We start from the raw sequence: 24,612 nt of genomic DNA, 5'->3' as shown, positions 1-24,612 counted from the left end.
TCTATAAAGAAGCTGGCCTTATTAACCTTTATCTAATTTTAGTCCTAGTGACCCTGAATTACTTCATACACGTTACCGTAAGGGGTAACAACATACACAAGGATGTTTATATAATACTGAAGTCGTCAATATGTGTATATAATGATGCTTACTTATCTAAAAACGTGCTTCGTTTTTGGTTTTTCATTCTAATAAAAAAAAATTGTGTAACAAGTGATATGACTTATAATGATAAATTCAGAATATCTTCTTATGGTTTTATCTGTAGCATATCAATAATTTCGCACACGTTTTGCTACAAGTGAGCATTGAAACGTCATTACGAATCAAATTACACCAGTGTAAATTTTGAACTTCATTTTTTGTTTTGTTTGAGTATGTTCATGGGAAACGAAACAGATTTTACTCATTTTCACCAATCATTTCTCTGGAAATACAAATGAAGGAAAATAAATAAAAACTTTAACGATATCTTAACATTACATAAAAATTGCGTTCTTTTTTTTTCTTACATAAATGTCTCTAAAGTCAAATCACGCTGTGTATATTTGTAACTGTTACTTTTGGTTTGTTGCACTAATAATAACTGCAGTTGTGAATCGTGGGAAACGATACAAATATTTACCTATTTTCGCTTAGTAATAACTTGGTTATAAAGTCCCTCTGTGGGTCAGCAGTAAGTTTACGGACTTACAGCGCTAAAATCCAGAGTTCGATTCCTCGCGGTGGATACAGCACAAGGCCCAATGTGGCTTTGCTCTAACACAAATAAACAAAATCACTTTAGAGGGGAAGTAAAGAAGGAAAGTCACTAAGGAAGCTAAACATAAGTAAACATGGCGTACAAATATGCCTTTCTAGTTTAGATATCTCTGAGATTTTGCAGGAATGTTAGAATGGCATGCGTTGTTAATTGCAAGTTGGGAGGGAGAGGAGTGTAACAATGGTAAATAATGGCTCCGGCGTGCCTCTAAATCTCATCCTTCCAAATCGTTCAACGTTCTAAAATTATAACATAGACCTACAACTAGATGTACTTCCGCAGGGTACCCGAAAGTGTTCTGTTTCAAGAGTAAATAAAATCAAAATTAATAGTAACAAATATTTTTTTTCTTGAGTTTTGAAGTTCATATGTAATGCTGTGCTGTAGCCTGCATAATTCGTCTTGTGATTCATGGCATGGTTACGTTTTACTGATGTCGTGGCAGTACAAATTGCAACGTTAAGCGTCTCTTATGTGACGTCAGTTTAGTGTCTACTGACTGACTGACTGAAAACAATACTCTATAGAGGTGTGAGTGGTTAAAACCGGTTACCCCTCCATGCGGCCTTTGGTTAAACAATTCAAGCACGTAATATTTTCTTTATTGGCTAAATTGATAAATTATTTTGTCTTGTATTTAAAATATACATTTGCCTTGCGTGTTTATAAGTAAATATGTCGAGAAAGTCCGAACTGAGGATAAGTTAATGAAAAAATGGCAATCTTTTTGTATTTTATGAGCTCAACATAAATTTGTAGGTTAGTCAATATAGATGGAAAAATAATAATAATACGAAAACTTTAATACAAGTGTATTTGTAATCCTTGAAATATACTTGAGGAATTAAATCAGTGAAAACAATAACTAATCCAATATAAGAAACATTGTATCTCGAATAACCCATATTAATCTCAGCCGAAACTTCAGTTTCGAGTGGTCGTAAATATGAGATAATACCCAACCGAAAGGAAGAAATTTGTTATTGAATAAATATTAATTGAATTAATTTAATTCAAATGTACAAAACATATAAAAAATATACCAACTATTAATTCAGTAAAAAATAATTAAAGGGATTAAAGTTAAAAGTATAAAATTTAAACATTAACACCAGTGAATCAGAAATCACGCTATTATAATTGAAATACAGGAAAGAAAGACAACGGGTTGTATAATTAATCTTTTATGAGATAATTGCATTACAAAGCAAACTTATGAAAAGCTTCTCTTTTTGGAAAATGTACAAGCTCAAGGACGATGTCATTTTTTAATAATTTTCACGAAACTTTTTTCGTTCTTAAATTACAAAGTAGGTACATATCTTCTCATATAGGCCCCATATTATTATCTATACTTTTATTAAAATGAAAGCTAACTTTAATAAAACTTGTATTAATTTATAAGCATCCGTGAATTATCATTCCTCAACAAATTTCTCAAATGTAATAACCATTAAAGCACATAAACTGCATATTTTAGAGTTAATCTTGGAGCTTGTATAAAATATTCAATTCTCATTAGCCCCTCGAACGTGAGATACATTTTAGTTATAATCTTTGGGGTAAGTTACGTGTTCCAAAAATTCTTCTTCGGAAGCAGATACTTCGAGCAATGAACTTTCAGAATCTAATAATACATTATGATATGCTTGTATATCATTTGTTGCGTCCTAGAAACCCGATCTATGGTTTATTGAGATCAATATTTCTCACAGATTTTACTTTCGTCAGTTGTGTTGTTGCAACATAATTAGTATTTTTACATTTGATGTTTGAGCTGATATAAAACCTAGCATGGCCTGAGGGTTAGGGTTCTCTACTCGTAAACTGCGGGTTGCGGGATCGAAACTCGTCGCCAAACTTGCTCGCCTCTTCAGTCATAGGATTATAATGTAGTAGTTAATCTCACTATTCGTTGGCAAATGGTTGCCCAAGAGTTGGCGGTGGGTGGTATTGACCAGCTACCTTCCCTCTAGTCTACCACTTAAAAATTAGGGACAGCTAGTGCACATAGCCCTGGAGAAACTATGGTCGGAATTCAACAAACAGTCAATTGGACTAATGCAGTAGTTCATTGTAGCTAATATAAAATATGTAACCTGAACAAATTATCTTTGTTGGCAAAGGTTTATATACACATTTAAAAGGAAAGAGTGATCTTTATAGTAGCACGGTTATGTGCTTGAAAAATTCAGAGAGCAGATACAAACCGCCAAGGGTTCGCTTATTTTTGGAAGCAACGTAGTTTTAGCTCCATATAGTTCGTTGAACACTTACGTCACCCATTGTAAGACCTAAAGCAACTCCTGTTAGGCACCTTACTTGGTTCAGAAACCTAAAGATCTCCAACTCTCGAATAACGATCGCGATGACACCATTCAGACCTTTTTTTACCTATGTCTACCACGAGCTTCCATTTCCTGTTTTAGTTGTGTCAGACGAATGAGGCCTGCCATCACCCGATCTGTTAAATAAGGTCGAAAAGATGATGCTTGTAAAATCGAGATATTTCCTGTAATGAGGCTAACGATTAAATATACATACGTATACGTATAGTTATATAGTATGTTTGGAAATTATATTAAAAAGTTTGTTAACATTTATATATATATAGGTATATGAAGTTTTGGAACGCACGCCATCCGCACAACTAACAAAGGAAAATTTCCGTAGCAGAAGTTTTGTTTGACAATATCAGTTTTGTTAACGTAATTTTCGGACACTCTTATATAACTTTTAATATTGAAATATGTAATAATTAATCAATTGAAATTGGACCTCTGTCTCCTCAATTGGTCACCTAGATATAAAGCCTTAAGAGATGATATTGCTTCAGTTATCGGTAGTTTCCAACAAGACTGGGCTTTTAGATTTAAAATTTTGACCTGTTTGCTTTTTCAATATCCAGAACTGTTGTTAAAACCGTGTTTGTGCCACAAGTATCAACGATTTTGAACAGGTCGTATAAACACATTCCATGACTATAATCCTTCACATTTTGACATCTAGAGCGATGTTTATAAATCACGAATAAAATAACAAAATTTCGTTTGTAAATCTTGTTCATAACCTCCGAAACGTTTAACCGCTGTCCTGATATTTTACATAACTGTAAAAAAAAATATATTTATTAAATGATAATGTTTTACTATTCGCGCCTGACATGTTGAAATTATATAAACTGTCTGTAATTTTATTCTGATGATTTTATAATTCAGACAATGAAAAAATCATTGCATTGAATTTTGAGTAAAAATCAATATCGGTTGACATCTCCATAACAAGATAAGTAAATCAGGTTGTTCTTGCTTATGAATGAAGATTAATTTGAAACCTTTCGAAGTTTTTGTTGTGGTTTTTATTAACTTATAGAATTGAAATTGTATATACATTTGAGTTTAAACCATACAAGTGACTTAAAATAATATTTTAGGCCTACTATTATTTGTGTATTTTACTATTTCAAGTCAAATTTAAAGATATCATTTAGCTCCGCTAATGGCTTTTAACAAATCTCAGCTGGATAAGGTGATTTAGGTGTGTACAATATAATTATTGTACCCATTCTTCATGACACACAGAATATTTATAGTAAATTAGATGTTCATAACCCTTTATCAAATTAAATTTTTATTTACTGATCAGTTTTCGGTGGTACCACTCTACCTATGGAAACACCAATGTCAAAATATAGTTCAGACTTTAAATCGGCTGTGATTTCTACGTGACTTTCTTAATTGCGCTTTTAAAATGATTTTAATATAACATACTCATCATATTTGTATACAGAATTGTATATATAGAATTTTGTGTATTTAGTTAGAAAGGGAAAGAGTAGGACAACCCTCCAACAACAAAAACAAAAAGAAGAAAAAATACAATAATAAGAAACGGGGAGGTACTTCCTTTGAACAAATAAACCGAATTAAACTAATGTAAACTCTATCTTTTTAAGTAACTTTCCTGTTGGGTATTTCTTTTCGCGCAAGTAAAACTGCAAAGCGACAAGAAAGGCCAATTATTTACAGGTTCTTCCATTTATGAGAAGCTTGAGAGCATTTTTTAATTAGTATGACGTTTAACATTATTGCATTTTAATGGACGATTCGAGTATCATTTTCATTTATTATTATGTGTCTTCATAAACATAAGTGTCTGGTTCTACTATAGGTATGTTACTGGTACTAACTCGACATAGTTTAAACGGTAATGTTTCGTCATAAATTTATCACCTCTCACAGGTGCAGATAAAATCTGACATGCCATCAGATGTTACGCTTTTCAAATAAAATTAGTTCAAGCCAACAGCTAGTGTTCATGTTTCTTAAGTAAGGTGTATTTTTTTTTGTTACTTTCGTTAACAGTATTGGTTAGTGTTTAATATATCGAATGCTATTACTTTTTCATTTTTAATTGTTATACTTTTTAAATTGTTAGCTTAATATATGTATTTAGTAGTAACCTAAATCTCCTAAACTGGCCATCTTTAAAAGCGAGGTTATCCAACTGATGAAACAATGAATTGTAATCTTTTTTTTTTAAGTAGAAACATAAGAAATGTATATCTAATTATCTATAGTGTCTGGCAGGTTGATCTTCAGTTTATGTTATATATTTGACTAGAAAAGTAGAGTTCTGTCCTCCGTGTCTTTTTATGGTCTTCTTTCGCTATTCATATTAGGTTTTAAAAGTGTTAATTACGACGAGGGATGCATTTAGAACATTAGATTCATAAATACTGTATGCGTTTTTTATTATTTATGACTTGCATGTTTGTATGATCACTTATCAAAATATTTTTAATACGTATTTATACTTTGTGTTGAATGATATGAACGGGTGTTTTTTAATAACTGCAATGAAATGTTATCGCACATGAAATATCACTTTTTCTTTTTCTTCCTCAAACCTTGTTGGGATATCGCAGAACAGAAGTGAAAAGTGACACGCAATCAAATAAAGAGGATTTCATTTTGGCTCAAATTTAAAAAAAAAACTCGTCACCCTGTTAGTATCCGACGGTCTACTTTCATGAACAAAGTAGAAATGTATAATACGCTCGTGTATAATATGGTAAACTTTTATCATCGTGTAAACCATGGATAATTATAAGACTTGATTATTGTGATTGTTCCATTTAATTGAGTACCAGGAGTTTAAAGCTTTAATTTTATCCAAAAGAAACGTGATTTAGCGTGTACTCTGTAGCGTTGAGACAGCAATATTCATTTTGTATTAATGAGCAATGTGTAGTTTGTTGTTTGTTTGCCGCTGTACCACTGGGGGGGCCTCTAGAGTGGGACGAGGTTTCGGCTTCTATATTGAGACCTCATTGTAAAAGCCGGAACGTCGAAGTAAATTAGTCCATCAGAGCCAAAAACTCTACCCTTGTTCTTTATACGAAAGCTTTATTAGCTCACTCCGAGTCTTCATGCCATCAAATTCACATGTTTCAAATCGTTAATTTTCTGAAAAAAACATAATTTTGTTGGGAGAACGAAACGAAACTATTTTTGGATTGATATATAACTAAAATAAAATTTCAGAACATAAATGCATTTTTTGAAATAATTAGTACCATTAATACGTTGTTCATTGCCGTAATTGAACGATTTACTACAACTTTTATAATAAAGGTTTCTTTGATACTTTCCGTTTCCTGTGAAAGTTTTAGGGAAATTCATGGTTACTTCCGTCTTTGTGTATGTATGTGGAAAGTTATATTTAGAAGAACTCAATGTGCTGAAAGAAACGTAATAAAAAAAAACTTTTTGCTAGTAAGACGAAAATTTGTTAATATCGTAGAAGCGGTGTACTGTGAGTACTTCTTTTAAATTTAAGTTTTTCAGAAGAGTTTTCAGAAAAAGGCTTACAAGAACAAATAAATAAACATTCTAATAATTATAATATGTATTATATTTAATTTTAAAAATTGTACATCTATAGCATACATTTATCAAAAAATACTGTACTTTAGCTATTACTAGAGAAAACCAGCCTAAATAATCCTAAATACGATTAGAAATTTAGTTCCAAAAAATAAAGCTAGGTGAATTTGTGTAACATATACCAACATATTAGGTCTAGTGGTTAGCATGAAGCAGAAGGAGAACGATTTGCGTTCCGTTCCTGCAAAAACTAATCGCACTTTGAGATCGTGGGTACGTTACAAGTGTGACAGTCAAATCCCACTAAGTGATTCGAGTAGTTCAAGAATTTCCAGTGGATGTTGTTGACTAGCTAGCTACCTTGCTTCTATCATTTCAAAATTGGGAATATCTAGAGCAGATAGTCCTTGTAAAGTTTTATGAGAATATCGGAAACAAACAGTCAATATACTAGCTGTATAAGTTAAACAGCAAAGAACATTCGCTTTTAATTGTAGCGGGAATAAAACTTTCACATAAATTTAGTATGAACGAATATTAGTGTATTTTTCTTAAAGGATTTTGTTAAAATAATCACGTGTTTGTTACCAGATTTAATCAAATATTCCGTTTTTTCTTTATAAATATTGTAAAAAATTTAAGGTAATTTTATTCAATATATCACCTTAAATACAGTGGCTTTAATATACAAATTATTGGTAGTTGGATGAACTAATTAATAATTTAAATATTTTCTACTGTCCCCTCACCTCTGGTGGCACAGCGGTAACCTTGGGGCTTATAACGCTAAAAATTTGGGGATCTATATCAGCGGTTGGTACAGCACAGATAACCCCATTGTGTAGCTTTAAAAACAAATATTTAGCACCATTAGTAAAGAGTTATTTAAGTTTAATTAAGAAATATATTCATGCTAGTATGAGGAGTGCTTTAACTGACCATATCGAGGAGGTTTAGTAAACCTATATATACATATTGATTTACTAATTTGTCCTATGATTTCTGTCTTGTGAATCCTATTGGAATATTAAAGAAATTGCCACGTTGTTCTTGAAAATGTGGAATGTTCAGTTTTCAGTTGTGAAACTTGTATTCAGAACTGTAACTTTGTTGTTGAAAGTACACTACTTTTAAATATGTTTTCAGTCTCTCCATTGACTTGTTTTTGTTGCGTTTACATACCCTGTTTAGTAAATCCGTTTCGACATTCAGTAGTTAATATCTGAGATGCATTGTTTGGAATTCGCATCGTAGCGGTATTTGCAAATATAGTAACAGATTTCGTGACCCGTGCACAATCTTGAAACCACGTAAATATGTAACGCGAAAGTTTCTCGAAAAGTTTTAATGTTGTATCATAAACACTGAACATGAAAAAGAAATATATGAATAAAAACTTGAAATGTAATTGATATTTGTATGTTTATCGTCGTTTTGCTTGTCTGACAATAATCGCATGTATATTCAGATGTATAATTTATACACGTATGTGTGTTTATGTAGCTGGCAAGCCAGAATATCTTTAACAGTAAATCCATTATTGTCGAGGGAAATTTTAAAAGCTCCCTCTAGCGACCCAGTTAGTTTCACTCGGTCAATTTTAGGGCAATAACCGTGGTTGAACGGTTTCCTGAAGTAGGATTTACCCGCGGGAAACTCCAGAAATACCTGTTGTGATTGATGACAGATTTTTGTAGCGCCAATACACGTGTTTGTATGTAGAGTATATTTAGGCTATGGGTTTTCTTGTGGATTTTTTAAAAACTAAACGCGAAACGTTAATATTTCGTGCATCAAAAAAGGTATGACGGAATGAATCAACGCGTTACAGTTGCTTTGTCGCTGGTATATAACAGTAAAATAAAACTGAACAGCGTTTCCACGTTCATTATTATTATTATTATTAGGACAATGACACGTGTTGCAGCTAAAATATAACGTGAACAGAATAATAAGGGGGATTAGATAAGAGTTTAAACTGACCACTTGCAATGCAGGTTACCTCTCTCGAGGAACTGAAATTCAATGTCAAAGATAATGCTTTGTAAAACTTTATTTTCCAGTTTGCCATGAGTATGGGATGATAGAGATTGTCTGATTTTATGTGGAATTAATTCACACTTGGAACAGTGATAGCTCTCTTTCTGTTCTGCAGTTAATTTGACCTTGATTGACTTTTAGATAAGTCGTAGATCACCGCCAATTTCTGTTTTAAATAATAAAGATACCCATATATATATAAATTGAAAATTAATCTTTCAATTCAAAGTTCTAGTGACTGATATGCGACAACATTAATTTTAGAGGCGTTAATTTACCAGACTAAACTTCATTCAAAATGTACAAACTAAAATTTTGATATTTATGGTAATTAAAGTCTCAGAGGAAAATATAAAACAATTAGTTTTCGTTAGATTTGTTAGATATATTTATATGCAAGGATGACAGGAAAAAAGGTTTTGGAAGAGCTTGTACTTTTCACAGTTAATGTTCGTAAATATGTTGATAGGCCTGTCATAGTCTGGTTGTTAGGACGCTCGAAGGGCAATTTGCTGGTCGCGGGATTGAAACCCAACACCGAACATACTCCCATTTCAGCTGTTGGGGCTTTATAAAGTGTCGGTCAATCCCATTTTTCGCTGATAAAGAGTAGCTTAAGAGTTGACAATGAGTGTTGACTTGGTGCCTTCGCTTCAAAACTGAGCCTGGTGGTTAGGGCGCTCAACTCGCAATCTGAGGGTCGCTGGTTCGAATCTCCGTCACCGAACATTCTCGCCCTTTCAGCCGTGAGGGTGTCATAATGTGACTATTAATCCCACCATTTGTTGGTAAAAGAGTAGTGAAAGAGTTCGCGGTGGGTGGTGTTTACTAGATTATTTCCCTCTTGTAAATCACTGATAAATTAGAGAAGGCTAGCTCAGATAGCCCTTGTGTGGCTTTGCGTGAAATTCATCAAACAAATAAATGTTGATAATTGTATCCCATAGCATTTGAGAGCGTTATTTATTGTGGTATCGGTTAGTGAAGATATTATAAATGTTTCCACAGAAAAGGAAAGCCCATTATTTTTATCACAGTGCTGTTGATTTTATCGTAAATTTAAGTTGCGTTTAAGACGATTAAACACTGGTATTCTTTCAGATACACGTTAATAAAAGTAGTCAGTTTTAGTGATAAGAATTTCTTTTTCGGTGGTTTTCAGCACTTCAAGAATTAAAAGAAAAAAGCAAATTAAAACTTTTGGCTCATGCACAAAAAAAGTGTTAGTCAAATGCTTGGTGTCTACATTTCATATTCAATTAAAAAGGAAAATTAAAATGAAATCTAAACCATTATTTGACAAAGCTGTGTGTGTGTGTGTCCGCATATAACTAGTGAACTGTTAGCCTGATTGTCACTGATATATGCCCGTAGATCACCCCGGGGAGTGATGTGGGTTGGGGGGTTCGGCGTCCGGATCTGGCCCCTCTTTGTCAATTCTGATGGTCTCTCTGTTTTCCTTGTGCATTGAACGGGTACGTCAGTTTGTAATAAATTTATAGAGGTGTGTTGTTTTATGTATTTATTATTCGTTGTTAAGTTGTGCTAAATGGCTGCTTATATACTTTTGGTGCAGACATAGAAGTTTATTATTGCCTAGTTAAATTGCTAAAACACCTTATTCGCTTTCTGATATTTGTTTTATCATTTTAATACTAGATCTCGTCTTTAGCCATATTGATGATTTTTCTAACGAAGACTTACGATGTATCTATTCCACGATAAATGTAACTTAATATGTGCATAATGCTTATTATTCAAGAAACATAAAGTAATTCGTTTATTGGGTCAATGTTCAGGAGATGTCATAGTAGATTCAAGTTCGAGAATGAAGAGCTGTAATTAGAGGTAACTCATGATAAGGAAAAGCTTACTTAAAGGCCCAACTATAAGCGTTAATACCTGGTAGTACAACCATTGGTTTCTAGACTACTCCTGCTTGTTTGTGTTGGAACGGTTAATGATCTCCGAAGAGCACGTGAAGTTACAAGGATGTTCAGTATATTTCTCGTGATGCCTCAAAAGAATAGTTTACTAACCAGCTTTTCACACGTGTCTATACGCGAAATTTGGTCAAGGACCGATTCCCTTTAGAATAGAAGTGAATCAATTACAAGAAAGTATTACTTTTAGGCCTGTGAACCAGGAAACGGTTCAGGCGTCGTAATATATAGCTTTATATTTAAAGAAGAGGAATGCTTAGAATATCTTCCTGTGTAAAATACTTGATGTGCTTGAAGACCACTTTTATAATTCTTGTGTAAAGTTTTGAGAATTTTATAAGTTCTCGGAAACATACTTAAGCAAGTGTTTAGCGTATGTTAACATAAACTGTTAACGTTCCATAAATATGCAATTCGTTTGTTTTCTAAACTTGAATTTATTTACACACACACACACACACAGTATTAGCTTTACCCAGTGATTATCATTAAATGTGTTGCAATTATTTGACGTAAACAAATGCGTAATACTGAAGTTAGTGGCTCAGCATAAGAAGTTAAGAACCACATTTTAGATTTTTTGTTGCCCTTGGAACTAATTTCTTTTTTGTCGATGGTGCTCAATCTGATGTTCATGATTACTCACAAATGCCCGACACAACAAATTTAGTTGGATCAAACTTCTGTGAAGTGTAGCAATAGTATGGAGTCAATCTTAGACCACCTACCTTGACAGACTTACCTTAGAATCTTTATTTATATGGATGCCAGCTTCTAAAACCACCTTTAAGCAGTTCAAAGGCACAAACGTTCATTTGAGCTGCATTGGAGACTTAAGATTTGTGGTTAAACAAGACTGCTGTGATTCCAGTATTTTTAGCTATCTTTCTGATGAAAACAGCCATTGATTTTGAGATATGGCTGGAAGTTTATGAAATTTTGTCACTTTCAATTCCTTGTTTATTATCTTGTTAATGGTACTTTCAGATATGCCCAGCTTTATTGCAAGAGCTTTTTGATCAGAGGGTTCTCTTTCATAATCATAACCTCCACTTTTTTGGATGATATTATTTCTCTGAATTGGATTAAGGAGTGATTTTTGAGCCTTGCTGTCCTAAATACTTGTGTCCAAGTTCTTCATTTTCTGTTAAGAACATTGAAGGTCCCCTTTTTAAAAATCTTATGTTTTTTTACTTAGCCCTTCATTTGCAGCTTGTGTAAATCTGCCTACCACCACATGTGCAAAGATTCACAAATTTTTGTGGCAGGCCATTCAGAATGTTGTATGCACAATGCTTGCATCACATGATGTCAACAGCAGTTACCTATGCTAACATCATATGAGGTAAAGTTGCAGTTGAAGGGTTAGTATTGTTTAACAGTCTTGCTTTATGAATATTTCTCTAAAGGAAGGTTTCCTATATTCTTCTAGCCATAAGTCTACATATAGTAGCATTCTTCTGTTTAATGGTCAGGAATTCATTATGAACCAAAGGTGTAGGTGCAAAACTTGTTACCAGTGGTGCCATTGCTTGCATATGCAGTGTCATGTTACTGAATTAGAATAAACAAATTGTTTGAGTAAAGTGCAATTAATTCTCCTATTGAAATAAGTTTAATAAATACAGATGATCATAAAGAACTGCCACTTATTTTGTTCAATTGTCTAGAAAGCAGTGTATGTATAAAGAATTTAGTTCACTATAAAAATTTATGTTTCCAGTTGTTTTTTCCTAGTTTGAAGTAAAAAAAATGACCATTAATTTTTGTTGTAATAACATATATTCCAGACCCCCCCCCTTTTAAGGCTCACCAACATTGATACCTGCTAAACTTTTAGCTTATCCTTACATCCAAAAAACTTTAAATTTAAAGATATACGAGATCTAGATTACTTGTGTACCTTCTATTCAAATATATTAACCTGAGATTTTCATACTCTAACCTGAGTGCACCTGTTTGTTTGGAATCACTAACTTTTCAAAGTTTTTTTTTTTTTTATAGGTAATATACATTTATGTAAATGCTATCAGTAAATATATATTGTTCTTGCATACACACCTAATACATATAGGTGTTCCCAATTTGGAAACATTGACATGAACTATAATATCATGCTAGGAATTGATGACCTTTTGATTTTAGTAACATTTATTAAAATATTGTTGGTTATTGTTTACTCATAAATTATATCAGCATAATTTTTGGCAGAAGTTCTATTTAAAAATGAAAACCTTTCCTTATACATTGTTTATTTTGAAATTAGAGTCATGTCTTTGTCTCATTTCCTTCATTTTTTCTTTCTGTAATTTTAACCTCACATGAGACAAGGGAGGTCTTTCTTGTTGATCCAGAAATGCTAACCCATTGTGGCTTTTTTGTTTTTGCTATTACTTCGTGATAACTTGCATTGGCTGAAATGTGGTTGTTTGACACTATTTTTACTAAAATAATGACTCTGTTCATGGCCAGGTCAAGAAAAATGTGATAGGGAACAGTAACAGAACTCTGGAGCATTTAGCATACAAATACAAGTGTCCTCATTGTGGAATATGCTTCAAAAGAAGTTGTTGTGGTTGTTCATGTGATGGATTATTTCCTGCAGTAAAATATGTCAAAAGCATGGTGGGAAGCAGCCAATGAATCCTCTGGTAATTCAGAAACAGACATGAGAAATAAATTGAATTCCAGCTACTTTATGGAGGAATTTACTCTTGGTTGGGCAATATGTCCACCACATGATGAAATATATGGCCATAAGTTTACAGATCAATTCAAGGATGATATACTTGAAATGTTCAAGAAAGATCTTGATGATAAGTGAAATATAATGGGCCCTGGAAGAATGCTTGAAAAACTGTGATCTAAATATCTTGATCAATTCAATATACCATCTGACATGAAAATTTGTCACTGTATCACAACCCTGATAACAAAGTACAAACAACATGGCAGGTACCCTTGACATTAATTCTTCCAGGGAAATACAGCAACCTTATAGAGACATAATGATTTCCATTGTGTCTGAATCGAAATACACAATTAGACCTAAAATTGCAGTCTGTGAGCTCAAGGTGCAGCATAAAGACAATGGTTGCAAGTGATGATCAATTGAAATCATTTGTTTCTCGAATGCAGTCGCAGCAAAAGAAGCAAACAGCTACTATCCCATAATAATTGTGTTACCATGCCTATGTGCTTTACTATATACATCCACTTATAAACAAAACACCATAAATTTTGAAATATTTATTCACTTTTTGTAAAAAAATATTATGAGCGTCTCTTGGTTCAAAATATACATAATTTTTAACAGTTTCTGCATTGGAAAAGTTTTGGTAACAACAACCCCATAGTAAAAAGATCCCCTTGGCTCATATGACAAGTGTTTCATGCTTAAAGTAAAATCATCTTCATAATGTTTCACTTCTGTAAACATGAACTGTTTTACTAGATATCACATTATATTTTCAAGTACTAGAATTAGATTATTATTCTTATATTTGCTTAAGGCAGACTGGAGTGTATTATGAGACATTTCTATCAAGGATTGGTAGCACCTGACAATAGGTGTATTAGTGAAATAGTGTGATGATAAAGATACATTCTAGAAATATAGGCCACTATTTTATTTACCTCACTAGAAGTAGAATTAAGATGTACTAGAGTTCATCTTAAATTTACTAGATACACAGTTGTAATAATAAAAGTAACAAACATAATGAGATTTTAGAATGAGTCTAATTTTTTTCTGATTGAAAACCTGTAGTTTTACTAGCTTGTGCACAAAAAGTTCTTTGTAATATAAATATCAAAAATTCATACTGTACCAGTGACCACACACAGTTGGTATAAACACATCAAAGTTGTGTGTTATGAGTTTTCCTTAATTTTATGCTAGACACTTGTAGAGTTTGACTAGACTTCATGGTCAGAAAGATGATTTGATGAACATAATAAATTTTTTGTAATGTACTTAAAGAATAAAAAAAAGAATTACTGTCTTTTTGTTGGGCAAGTTTTACTATCCAAAACCAAACCTTACCTTGTTCAAGTCTTGCATAATGGTGGGAATTTTTATTTTTTTTGTCCAAGTTACTGAAGAGGGAACTTTGTAGAAGTGTCTAGATAGTATTATAGTGACTCAGTTTAAACATCCTGTTTCTGGCTGCGTGTACTTGATAGATAATAATTTTTAATGTCATTTTTTTCTTTAAAAAGTTCCCACTGGAAAATAAGGGAAAACTTGAAAAATCTGGGAAAAATTTAAGAGAAACATTCTAAAGTAGTTGGGATCTGTAGCTATTAGAACTATATGGAAATTGTTTCATTTTTGGTTCGTTGTTGACAGTTTATTATGATGATATTAACACTTTATAACTTGTTAAAAATACAGTAAACTTAAAAATTTCTGCTTTAACAGCTCATTTTTAGAATAAATTAACACTTTTCTTTGAAAAAAGTCTGGGAATGTAAAACTATTTTTTGACATATTGTTTAGGCAGAGTATTCATGATGAAACTTAGTTGAATAGATGGCAACTGCCTGTTGTAGAAACACAAGTGCAGAGGGTGATGTTTCAAAAGTCTTCTGCCTTTCATCTTAATTCTACTTTTCTTAAATGTCTACTTCTGGTAAGGTAAATAAAATAGTGGCCTATATCTCCAGAATGTATCTTTATCATCATACTGTTTCATTAACACAGCTTTGTCAGGTGCTGTTGTTATCCTAAAAGTTTACCAATCCTTAACAGAAATATTCCAGTTTGCCCTAAGCAAAGTTAAGAATAATAGTCTATTTCTAGTACTTGGCAATATAATATAATATCTAATAAAACAATCTGAAGACGAAAGGCAGAAGACTTTCGAAACATCATCCTCTACACTTGTGTTTTTACAACAAGCAGTTGCTGTCCATTCAACTAAGTTTCATCAATGTAAAACTAATCTGAAAACCTTTGTATTATATGCACTTGATTAGAAATTAATGTTTTTTATCGTATTGTGGACTTATGATATTCATGTATTGCTTTAGCCTGTGAGGATCTGAAGCTTAATGAAGATTAATGTTTAATACTGATAATGCATTTACATACCAGGTGATAGTATACTTATAGATTGTGAGTGAGTGTGTAAGGCTGATTACATTTAAAGAAGTTCAAATGGATTGCTTATTGTTACTAGAGCTAATATTAAAAATGCTAGGGATTATGTAATATTAAATAAAACTGTAATATGATAAGTCCAAAAATGAATTTGGAATTGCTTTGTCATCAAATAAAGATGGTTTGATGCTCCTGTGTTTTAGACATTATATTTCATAACAGACTACTTGTTTGAAAAACTCAGTTTGAATATTCTATAATGTTAGGATACTAAAGCTATTATAACTTCTAGCAGTGCTCTGTGGATTTCAATCTGTAGTGGTATTCATTAGCTGATAAAAAAAATTTTCAAATCTGTATTATTCGTGGCAGAAGGAGAAAGTATATTTCTATAAATATTGCTATATTTTGTTAATGTGATATACGCATGTTTAGGGGGGAAATCTATGTTAACTAGCATACAATAAATGCACCCAGTTATGTGAATGAAAATTAATGTATTGTTATTTAAGTAAAGATGGTTTCATCATATAACATTACATGTTGTACAGTTAATGTTTTAAGTAGACATTTTATTTTTCTGTATTAAATGAGTCTTGTGATTTTTGTCCTTTAAACCTATAAGCAAAAATTTTTAAAGGTGCACCAAAATGTATAATTGCTTTGGTATGGATTTTATTTGTTCAAATGAAGTGTATAATTAATTGCTTGTATGCAAATACACAGAATGTACTGAAATGCACCTAATTTTGAATTATTTCCACACTGTGAATTTTACTTCATTTAAGATTTTATTAAAAATTTTAAGTGTCTAGAAATTGTTATATATTATCTAGTACTTTGAGAAGGAATTTGGAAATAAATAGACAAAAATTACTTTCAAAATATTTCCTAAGTGTACTTTATTTTATTTATAAGGTAATTCGGTTACCAGGAGGCTGTAACACTGAACAAATTTTTGGCTTCACTTTGGCCAACATTGAAGCTGACAGTCCGCAAGGCAGTTTTGAATGTTTGCAACAGAAAGGGTCAAGGTAAGAATAGCTTTAATTTTTTTGTTCAACTAATTGCTGACTTTTTTGTATTAGCTACTAAAGGAATTCTTTAGTTAGTTTAAATATTGGTTTTTGTTTGTTTTATAAGATGACCAACTTTATCTCAAGATGGCAGTGTTCGATTAGTGGTTGAAAGATTGTATGTAATAGGACTGTTGATTATTTAGATGCCTGTACATAGGTCTGTACTGTCAGGCTAGCAGAAAATGCATTGTGGTTATTAGTCCAATTTATGACAAATCACAATCTGTTTACATGTGAACAGTATTAAGAATCTTAAAATGTGTATGTTTGAAGATGTCTATTTAATAGTCACCAATAACATCTTTCATAATATTTTATATTAATAACTTTCATTTATTAAAATCTATTACCAGTTTGAAACTATCTAGATAAGTTAATTTAATGTAAAAATTTTGTATTTTATAAATAGTTGAAGTGTGAGAAGTGAGTAACGGTGAATAGAAGCTTTCATCCTTGCTTACATGGTGTTTTTTATATTTAATAGATTGTGTAACTGTTATTCATGGTTTGTTTATTCTTCTTTTCTTCAGGCTGCTCGATTCATTAGGTTCCATGACGTACAAGATGCATATCTGTGCTAATGAGGATAGTTACCAAAACACACGAGTTAAAATGACAGTTGCAGAACAAGAGAACAAGAAAAATTGGTCAGTGTGGGAGCTTGTCTACTTCATAGAACCGAATCCTGTAACTAGTGACATTTTGATAAGTTTTATCAAATTGTAGACAATTGTTAGACCAGATAGTAACAAGAAAAATGGAACACAATTAAATAGAAATCATGTATACCTTGTCTTCCACTGATAAAAATGCCAGATTTTGTAATTTGTTTTTTAATAGATGTAGTTGTACACTGTTTGTTTAAGATTTAATAAGATAAGTATTTGTTTAAAACTGTTTTTATGATTTCTTTTTTCACCGCTTATTCCATGTGTCTGTTTGTTGAAGGTAAGTTTGACAATTCACAAAAAAAATGAAAAGCTGTTGTGGTTCTTGTAGTTATTCTTATATATGTACATACAAGTACAAACGTGAAAGTTATTAGATAAAGTACAGATATTTTAATGAAGGACATTGAGAGATAATGCATTGCAACAACATAACTCTTATCAGTAAAATATTATAAATGTAGCACATACAATATATCATCTTGATTAAAGTTAAAAGTAATTAGCATTCATCAAGGTCTTGATCTTAAAACTGTCCAGGCTCCAGGATTGTGGAAATTTACTCTAGGTTTAAACCATATACCATAAAGACAACTTAATTTTCATTATATTTGCATTAGAGGAATAGAAAAGATGTTTTAAAGTTTATATAATGAAGTTAAAATGTGGGTGAAGCTGCAGGAACTATGTCACCATCATGACTAGAATGTATCATTAAATTTACCCAATTCTTTTCTGTAGAAGTTAAATTTATAGAATATGTAGCCCGTTGGTTTGGCTTTAAAATGTAATAAGATGAGTAAAAAAGTAAAACTTAACAACCACTCAAACTGAAATGATTTGATTGCAAAAGATTTTGTTCCTGAAATGGTTTAATATATTTCAATGCTTGATTTAAGTTTGTATTATTTATGCACCACACCATTTGAATACATATTTCTGTTTTGTGTTATATTGTACAGACTCCATGTCTTTTATAATAAGATGCAAAATTTTGTAGATACGTCATAGGGTGTGGGTAATAGCATTCTAAAGCATGTACAAATAGTTGGAAAACTTGTAGTTTGGAGCTTATGATGTACCTAAGCAAGAAAATGTTTTTTAAAATTCTCTTGTAAGAAGAGAAATAATAGAACTTACAGTAAGGTGTATAATTTTCCAGCCCACACTTTGGAAAATAGCAATAGGTGCATCATGAAAATGGGCTCTCTTCATTGATGAGTAAGATGATATTTTAGAGAACTCATTTTGAAGAATCTCATATGTTGAAATACAGTTTTACTCTATCTTCTCCTCCTAATTTAGTTATGCTTTCAGTTATTTACATGTATGTTGAGAATTATTTTATTCACTTATTAACTACTAGTGTGATAATGACATTGATTTTGTTTTTGTTGCAGCACAAAGATTATCAAGGAATCAGGACCATATGTAGGTCAGTCTTAATTATTTTGTGTAGTGTAGTAAATGGTATAGAGTAAGCAAACATAATGTGACTAAAAAAGACCACAATTAAATTTCTGGTTTCAAGGAGGGAGAATTAATTTATCATTAGGTGTGGTCAAACCTGTTAGAAAAAATCAACCACGTTTCATCATTTGTTTTGCTACAAGAACAGAGCAGTTTAAAAGTACTTTGTATTTCTAACTGCAAAAAAATGAATACATAAAGCACATTTAGATCTAAATAACATGAATTATTAAATGAAGTTACGGTTTTTTTTGTGGGGGGGCCTTTGGTTATTAAAAATTTAACTCTTACACTTTAATGCAGAAATGCAGGATAACAATTGAAAAGGAAAATGATATATAAAAGCTAACAAATGGAATATTTCTCTGTAGATTAAACAGTGCATTAATTCTGGAATGTCATCACAACCATAAGGAACCAGTTGTGGCCTTGTGGTTATTGTACCAGACTGTGGATCCAAGGATCCATGTTTCATGTTATCTTGCAAAATTACAAACTACACTTTGATCTAAATATTTACTTTTATACTTGGGTTGAAGAACAAAATTATGTTATTCTGTTGTGAAATACAAATCCACCAGTAAGGCTGTATCATAACTTTTCCAAGGCTTTTTTTATAGTTTTATTTACCATGATTTAGTGTAAAACAAATGTGAATCAGAGGTGAAAATATGTCTTACATGTCTACTTATATCAATCCAAAATGTATTGGCCCGGCATGGCCAGGTGGTTAGGGAGCTCGACTTGCAATCTGTGGGTCTCGGGGGTCGAATCCCCGTCCCACCAAAAGCGCTCACCCTTTCAGCCGTGGGGGCATTATAATGTGACGATCAATCCCACTATTCATTGGTAAAAGAGTAGTCCAAGAGTTGGCGTTGGGTGGTAATGACTAGCTGCCTTCCCTCTAGTCTTACACTGCTAAATGGCTAGTGCATGAACGCCCTCGTGTAGCTTTGCACGAAATTCAAAACAAACAAACAAACAAATCAAACCATAATGTGTTTTAAATTGTCTTCCTTTTGATGTACAAGATGATGTTGAGCTAATAGGAACTGCACCTGTGATCTGTTGGAGTGTACAACTTCCAGCTTCAATTGTCTTTTGCATGCTACCTATTGACATTGATTAGGGCATCATATAATTAGAGAGAATTTCTAATTATACTTATTTTTAAAATATATACAACTGTAGTAATTCTTCATTTTGGCTAATATATAGGATTGCTACCAGTGCACTTTTGTTATTACAACCATCTTTGATGTTAAAAATAATAAATACAACAAGACTCGAAGAAATAAGAAAAGTAGTAGTCATTAAATATTATCCAATTTGATCGTGCAAATGCGAGCATATAAGAGTGGAAAAAATACATTTTAATCAACGTTTTTTCTTTAGGAAGAAAGGTGAAAATGAAAACGTCAGTTGCATCTATTCCTCTACCAAAACCTTCCAGCCTTCTTTCATATTCTGCCTTATCAACTTCAAAGCCTGCACCTAAACCTTTGTCTGTGTCAGGTAGTTCACGTCTAAGTCAGGCTGGAAGTTCTCATGCTAAGGCAACAGTTTACCAAAAGTCCCTTAATCCGGACATTTTAAAAAGAACTTATAGGTTTGTGTTGGTTTGAAAATATTTTGTACTACTTTTATATTTACTTTATTCATCGTACTTCAAACTCTTCAAAATAAACTTGAAAATATATTTTTTTACTTATTGATGCATATGAATAATTATAGTTACCAATATTTTATCAAACAATGAATGTGTATACCATTTCTTCCCGTATAAAAATAATAAGTAACCAGCGTATAAAACTGGGACCATTTGTTCAACAGTTATCATAACAGTATACATCAATAATAATAATTTAAATAAGATCCTTATCTACAGTTTTAAGAATATTGTTCAGTCAGGAGTAAACAGTAGGTTGACCCAGAGTATTTTTAAACTGTTCCAGTGTTAAGAAATTATGCTATTCACACACCCTAGAATATACCCCTAGAAACAAAAAAAAAAGAAGAATGGGATTATACTTTACGATGTAGTAAACACTTAAATTTCAGAAAGAAAAATAGCTCTGCTTTGATTGTTAACTTACTTGTAGTTGAGTTTGATGATTTTGTATTTATGTGAATGCTTTATTTTGTAAAAATGATTATGTTAATAATGTAAATAAAAATATGAACATATTTAAAGCACAACTAAATACATTTCTCCTAAACTATATCTTACAGAGAACGTGTAATTCATCTGCTTGCACTCAGGCCATACAAGAAACCAGAACTCCTTGCAAGGTTAATGAGAGGTATGTTGGTTAGGTTTTAGTTTTCTCTTAATATTGATTAAGAACACCTTTTGGAGCTTTTTGTTAATAAACACAAAAATATTGTGTACACCAGGCATGAGGCTATTTGCATTGTGGTAAGGTTAATAACCATGCAGATGATAGTTAGCTAAACTTTTATTAAATCTGTTACAATAAAAGTTAAAAAGATTACTTGAAATACTTAAAAATTAATATTATATCTGTACTCAGATTCACTCAGAGGGTTGTATTGTGCTACAAAGTCTAAGATGCCAGTTTGGTAAAATAAAACTCTTTAAATTATTTGAAAGAAAGGAGGAAAATCCAGTCAGACTCCTGGAATTATGGGATTTGTTAAAGTTATCTTATTTTTCTAATTTTGTTGTATGTGTATATAGATAGATAGATACATACAAAAAGAGAGAGAGAGAGGATAGATGGATGGACAGGTAGATGATAAAAATGGCGAGATAAAAGTAGGCACATGTTATCAAGGGATTGATGTGATGTGCTTTTCAAATAGATATATATAAAATACATTTGGAAAGCTTTATTTGCCTCTACTATCAATAGGAAGATTTTAAAGCATCACTTTTTAAGTTTTATTTTTCTCAAATTACTTTGAATTACAGATGGGATTAAAGAGAAAGACAAGAAGGGTCTCAGTGCAATATTGAGCCAGGTAGCAGTTCTTAGAGATAATACTTTTCACCTCGCTCGTCATGTTTGGAATGATGTTTGTGATGACTGGCCATTTTATGGTGCTGAAGAACTGAAGCAGATGAAGAGGTAGATGAAGTCAAAGAGATGTGAAATTGATTTGTTGCACTCAGAACAGTTTGTTTTTAATACATACTTTTTGATACATCAAGTATGCAATAAATTAACAGTATTATAGTAATTAGTAATAAGTTTATTGTGTTTTTTTAGCCATTAATTTACTATACATACAACTTATTATTATATTTGAAATACTTTTTCTGAGATGGTAGTTTATAATGTATTGTAAAAATATATGATTTTCACTAGTTCATGGATAGAATATAGTTTTTAAGCACTTATACTTAAAACATTAATTAGTGGTGGGAATTGGTTATGAAATCATTTTTGATGATTGGTTTGGTATAACCAATTAATCTTTGGTTATTGGTAGCAATGTAACTATTAATTAAACAGCCCTATGTAATAAATTATTTTAATGAATAACATTGAAGGTTTTCTTAATTAAGAATCATCTTCTTAATTATTCTGGCTTCTGCTGCTATGAGATTCAGCATTTGCCACCATTACAGTATGACCTCTAATCTCGATTCTGACATGCCCACTCATTAGCCAATAACAGGTGCTGATACATATGGTAACAACATGGCAAAGTGGTTAAGGTGCTTGACTCACAATTTGAGGGTCGTGGGTTCAAATCCATGTGCCACCAAACATACTCACCTTTTCAGCCATGGGGGCATTATAAGTGATGGTTAATCCCACTATTCATTAGTAAAAGAGTATCCCAAGAGTTGGAAATGGCTAGTGATAACTAGCTGCCTTCCCTCTAGTCTTTAATTGCTAAATTAAGGGCGGCTAGTGCAGATAGCCCTCGTGTAGCTTTTGTGCGAAATTCAAAAACAAACAAACAATATGCCATGAATACTTAATATGAGAGAGAGAAGAAGGAATTTCTGTTGGAGAGGGGTTTCTCAGTGTGGAGTTTGTTTATGCAGTCAGAAACACTTTTGAATGGAACATATCATAAAAGTTGTTTTGTTCTCTGTTTCTAGAAATGTTTGTCAAAATACTAATCATGCTTTTGGTTAATACTAAAAAGTTGACCAGTTTTTGATATAATAGATGATTACATATATTACTAACACCTATAACATATAATATATTTTCAATTTATATATATTTTGTTATATTAAAAATATTTCTTTTAAAAATGAACAGTTTTCTTGTTTTCTTTAAATTGGACCTCCATTGGGGCAGCTATAAGTTTATGGACTTGCATAATGCAATTCAGGATTCAATTCCTCATGGTGGACAGAGCACAGATAGCCTATTATGTAGCTTTGTGCTAAGATAAATAACATTAAATTTATTTATTTTTCAGTGATGGGTTATCACACTCAGTCTTAATGTATATTTCTTTTAGTCTTGTATATTGAACATATAAATAGAACGTGAGGCTTAATTTCTGTAACATTACCATGTGTTTATACATAATGTTTTTTAATGACAACATCTTTTTACATTGGATAAGAAAAATCCTATATTTTTTATGCACTTTGTTCTTGCTTTTCATACGTTCCTATATTTTACTCATAATAAATACTTCTGCAGTTCTAAAAATATTTAAGTTACAAAAGAAAGTTAATATTGAATAATGTTCCATTTTATTATGCTAAGTTTTGACTGTACGAGGTAATGAGATTAGAAATACTGTTTCGTTTTCTCCTCTGTTGTATCCGCACTTACAGTGAACTTCCAGAATTAATGTATAGAATGTTGTATCTGCTCTTTCAGTGGTTATACGTACAGTACATACCCAGTTTGTTATTCCAAAATCGAAATTGAAAACCATTTTAAAGTAAAAAATATGAACATTTTCTTTTATGCTCATGCTATTTTTTTATTAAAATTTTGACTAAAGTTGAAGCTTTTGTTTTTCGTTCTGCTAAGGTTTAAAAATATCTTAATACCTAAATATTTATAAAAGCTGGAAGAGATTTCATTTTAGAATCTTGGTAATATCTGTTTCCCACTTAGATAATTTACCTCTATTTTTTATAAAGCAATACTTTTTTAACATTTATAATAAAACACCATGTTTCACAGTACAATTTTAATAATACATTTTCTTTGTTATCTTGTTAGAGAATCCAAAGATATAAAACCAAGTCTTCACAAGTAGCAGTGCTAGAACATTCTCATTGTCTTCAGTAATACTGATTTCCTTTAACACAGATTTATTAACTTCTTCAAACTGATCAACATACATAGAAAATAATTTTTAGCTAAGTATATTTTGATATTTTTCTCTCCATTGCTCAAGGGAATTACCCACGATTTATAGAGTATGGAAATAACAAACTGCTCACTCATAAACCACACAACACTTCCACAAGTTAAGTTTATTTTGGATAGTGTGGCAAGCTGTTATAATTTGGAAATAACGTTTTAAAAGTATTGTTGGTGAATGAAATCTGTTGAACTATCACAAATGAATCAATGCTCATTACCTAAAACCTCTTAATCAGATTATGTGGTTGTCTCTTCAAACCATTTAATTTTTTTCCTTTGAAGACTAAATGGCTTTTTTTTTTTTTATTTTTTTTTTAAAACTTAATTTTTTATATTTTT

General features: G+C 31.7%; 1 protein-coding gene across 1 annotated transcript in view; it reads left to right on the top strand.

The window, feature by feature from the left end:
- LOC106470684 (RNA polymerase II elongation factor Ell-like) overlaps positions 1-24,612 on the top strand; it is a 70,458-nt gene that overhangs the window by 40,425 nt on the left and 5,421 nt on the right. The window contains exons 3-8 of the mRNA XM_022399327.1: positions 16,657-16,772; positions 17,348-17,464; positions 18,886-18,920; positions 20,351-20,564; positions 21,188-21,258; positions 21,891-22,047. Of these exons, the coding sequence (XP_022255035.1) occupies positions 16,657-16,772; positions 17,348-17,464; positions 18,886-18,920; positions 20,351-20,564; positions 21,188-21,258; positions 21,891-22,047 (710 nt within the window). The remainder of the gene's footprint in view (positions 1-16,656; positions 16,773-17,347; positions 17,465-18,885; positions 18,921-20,350; positions 20,565-21,187; positions 21,259-21,890; positions 22,048-24,612) is intronic.

Source organism: Limulus polyphemus, unplaced genomic scaffold (genome assembly GCF_000517525.1).
Source record: "Limulus polyphemus unplaced genomic scaffold, Limulus_polyphemus-2.1.2 Scaffold4158, whole genome shotgun sequence".
Classification (NCBI taxonomy): Eukaryota; Metazoa; Arthropoda; class Merostomata; order Xiphosura; family Limulidae; genus Limulus; species Limulus polyphemus.
The sequence above is the reverse complement of the archived record's forward strand: the minus strand, read 5'-3'. Positions and strand labels throughout refer to the sequence as shown.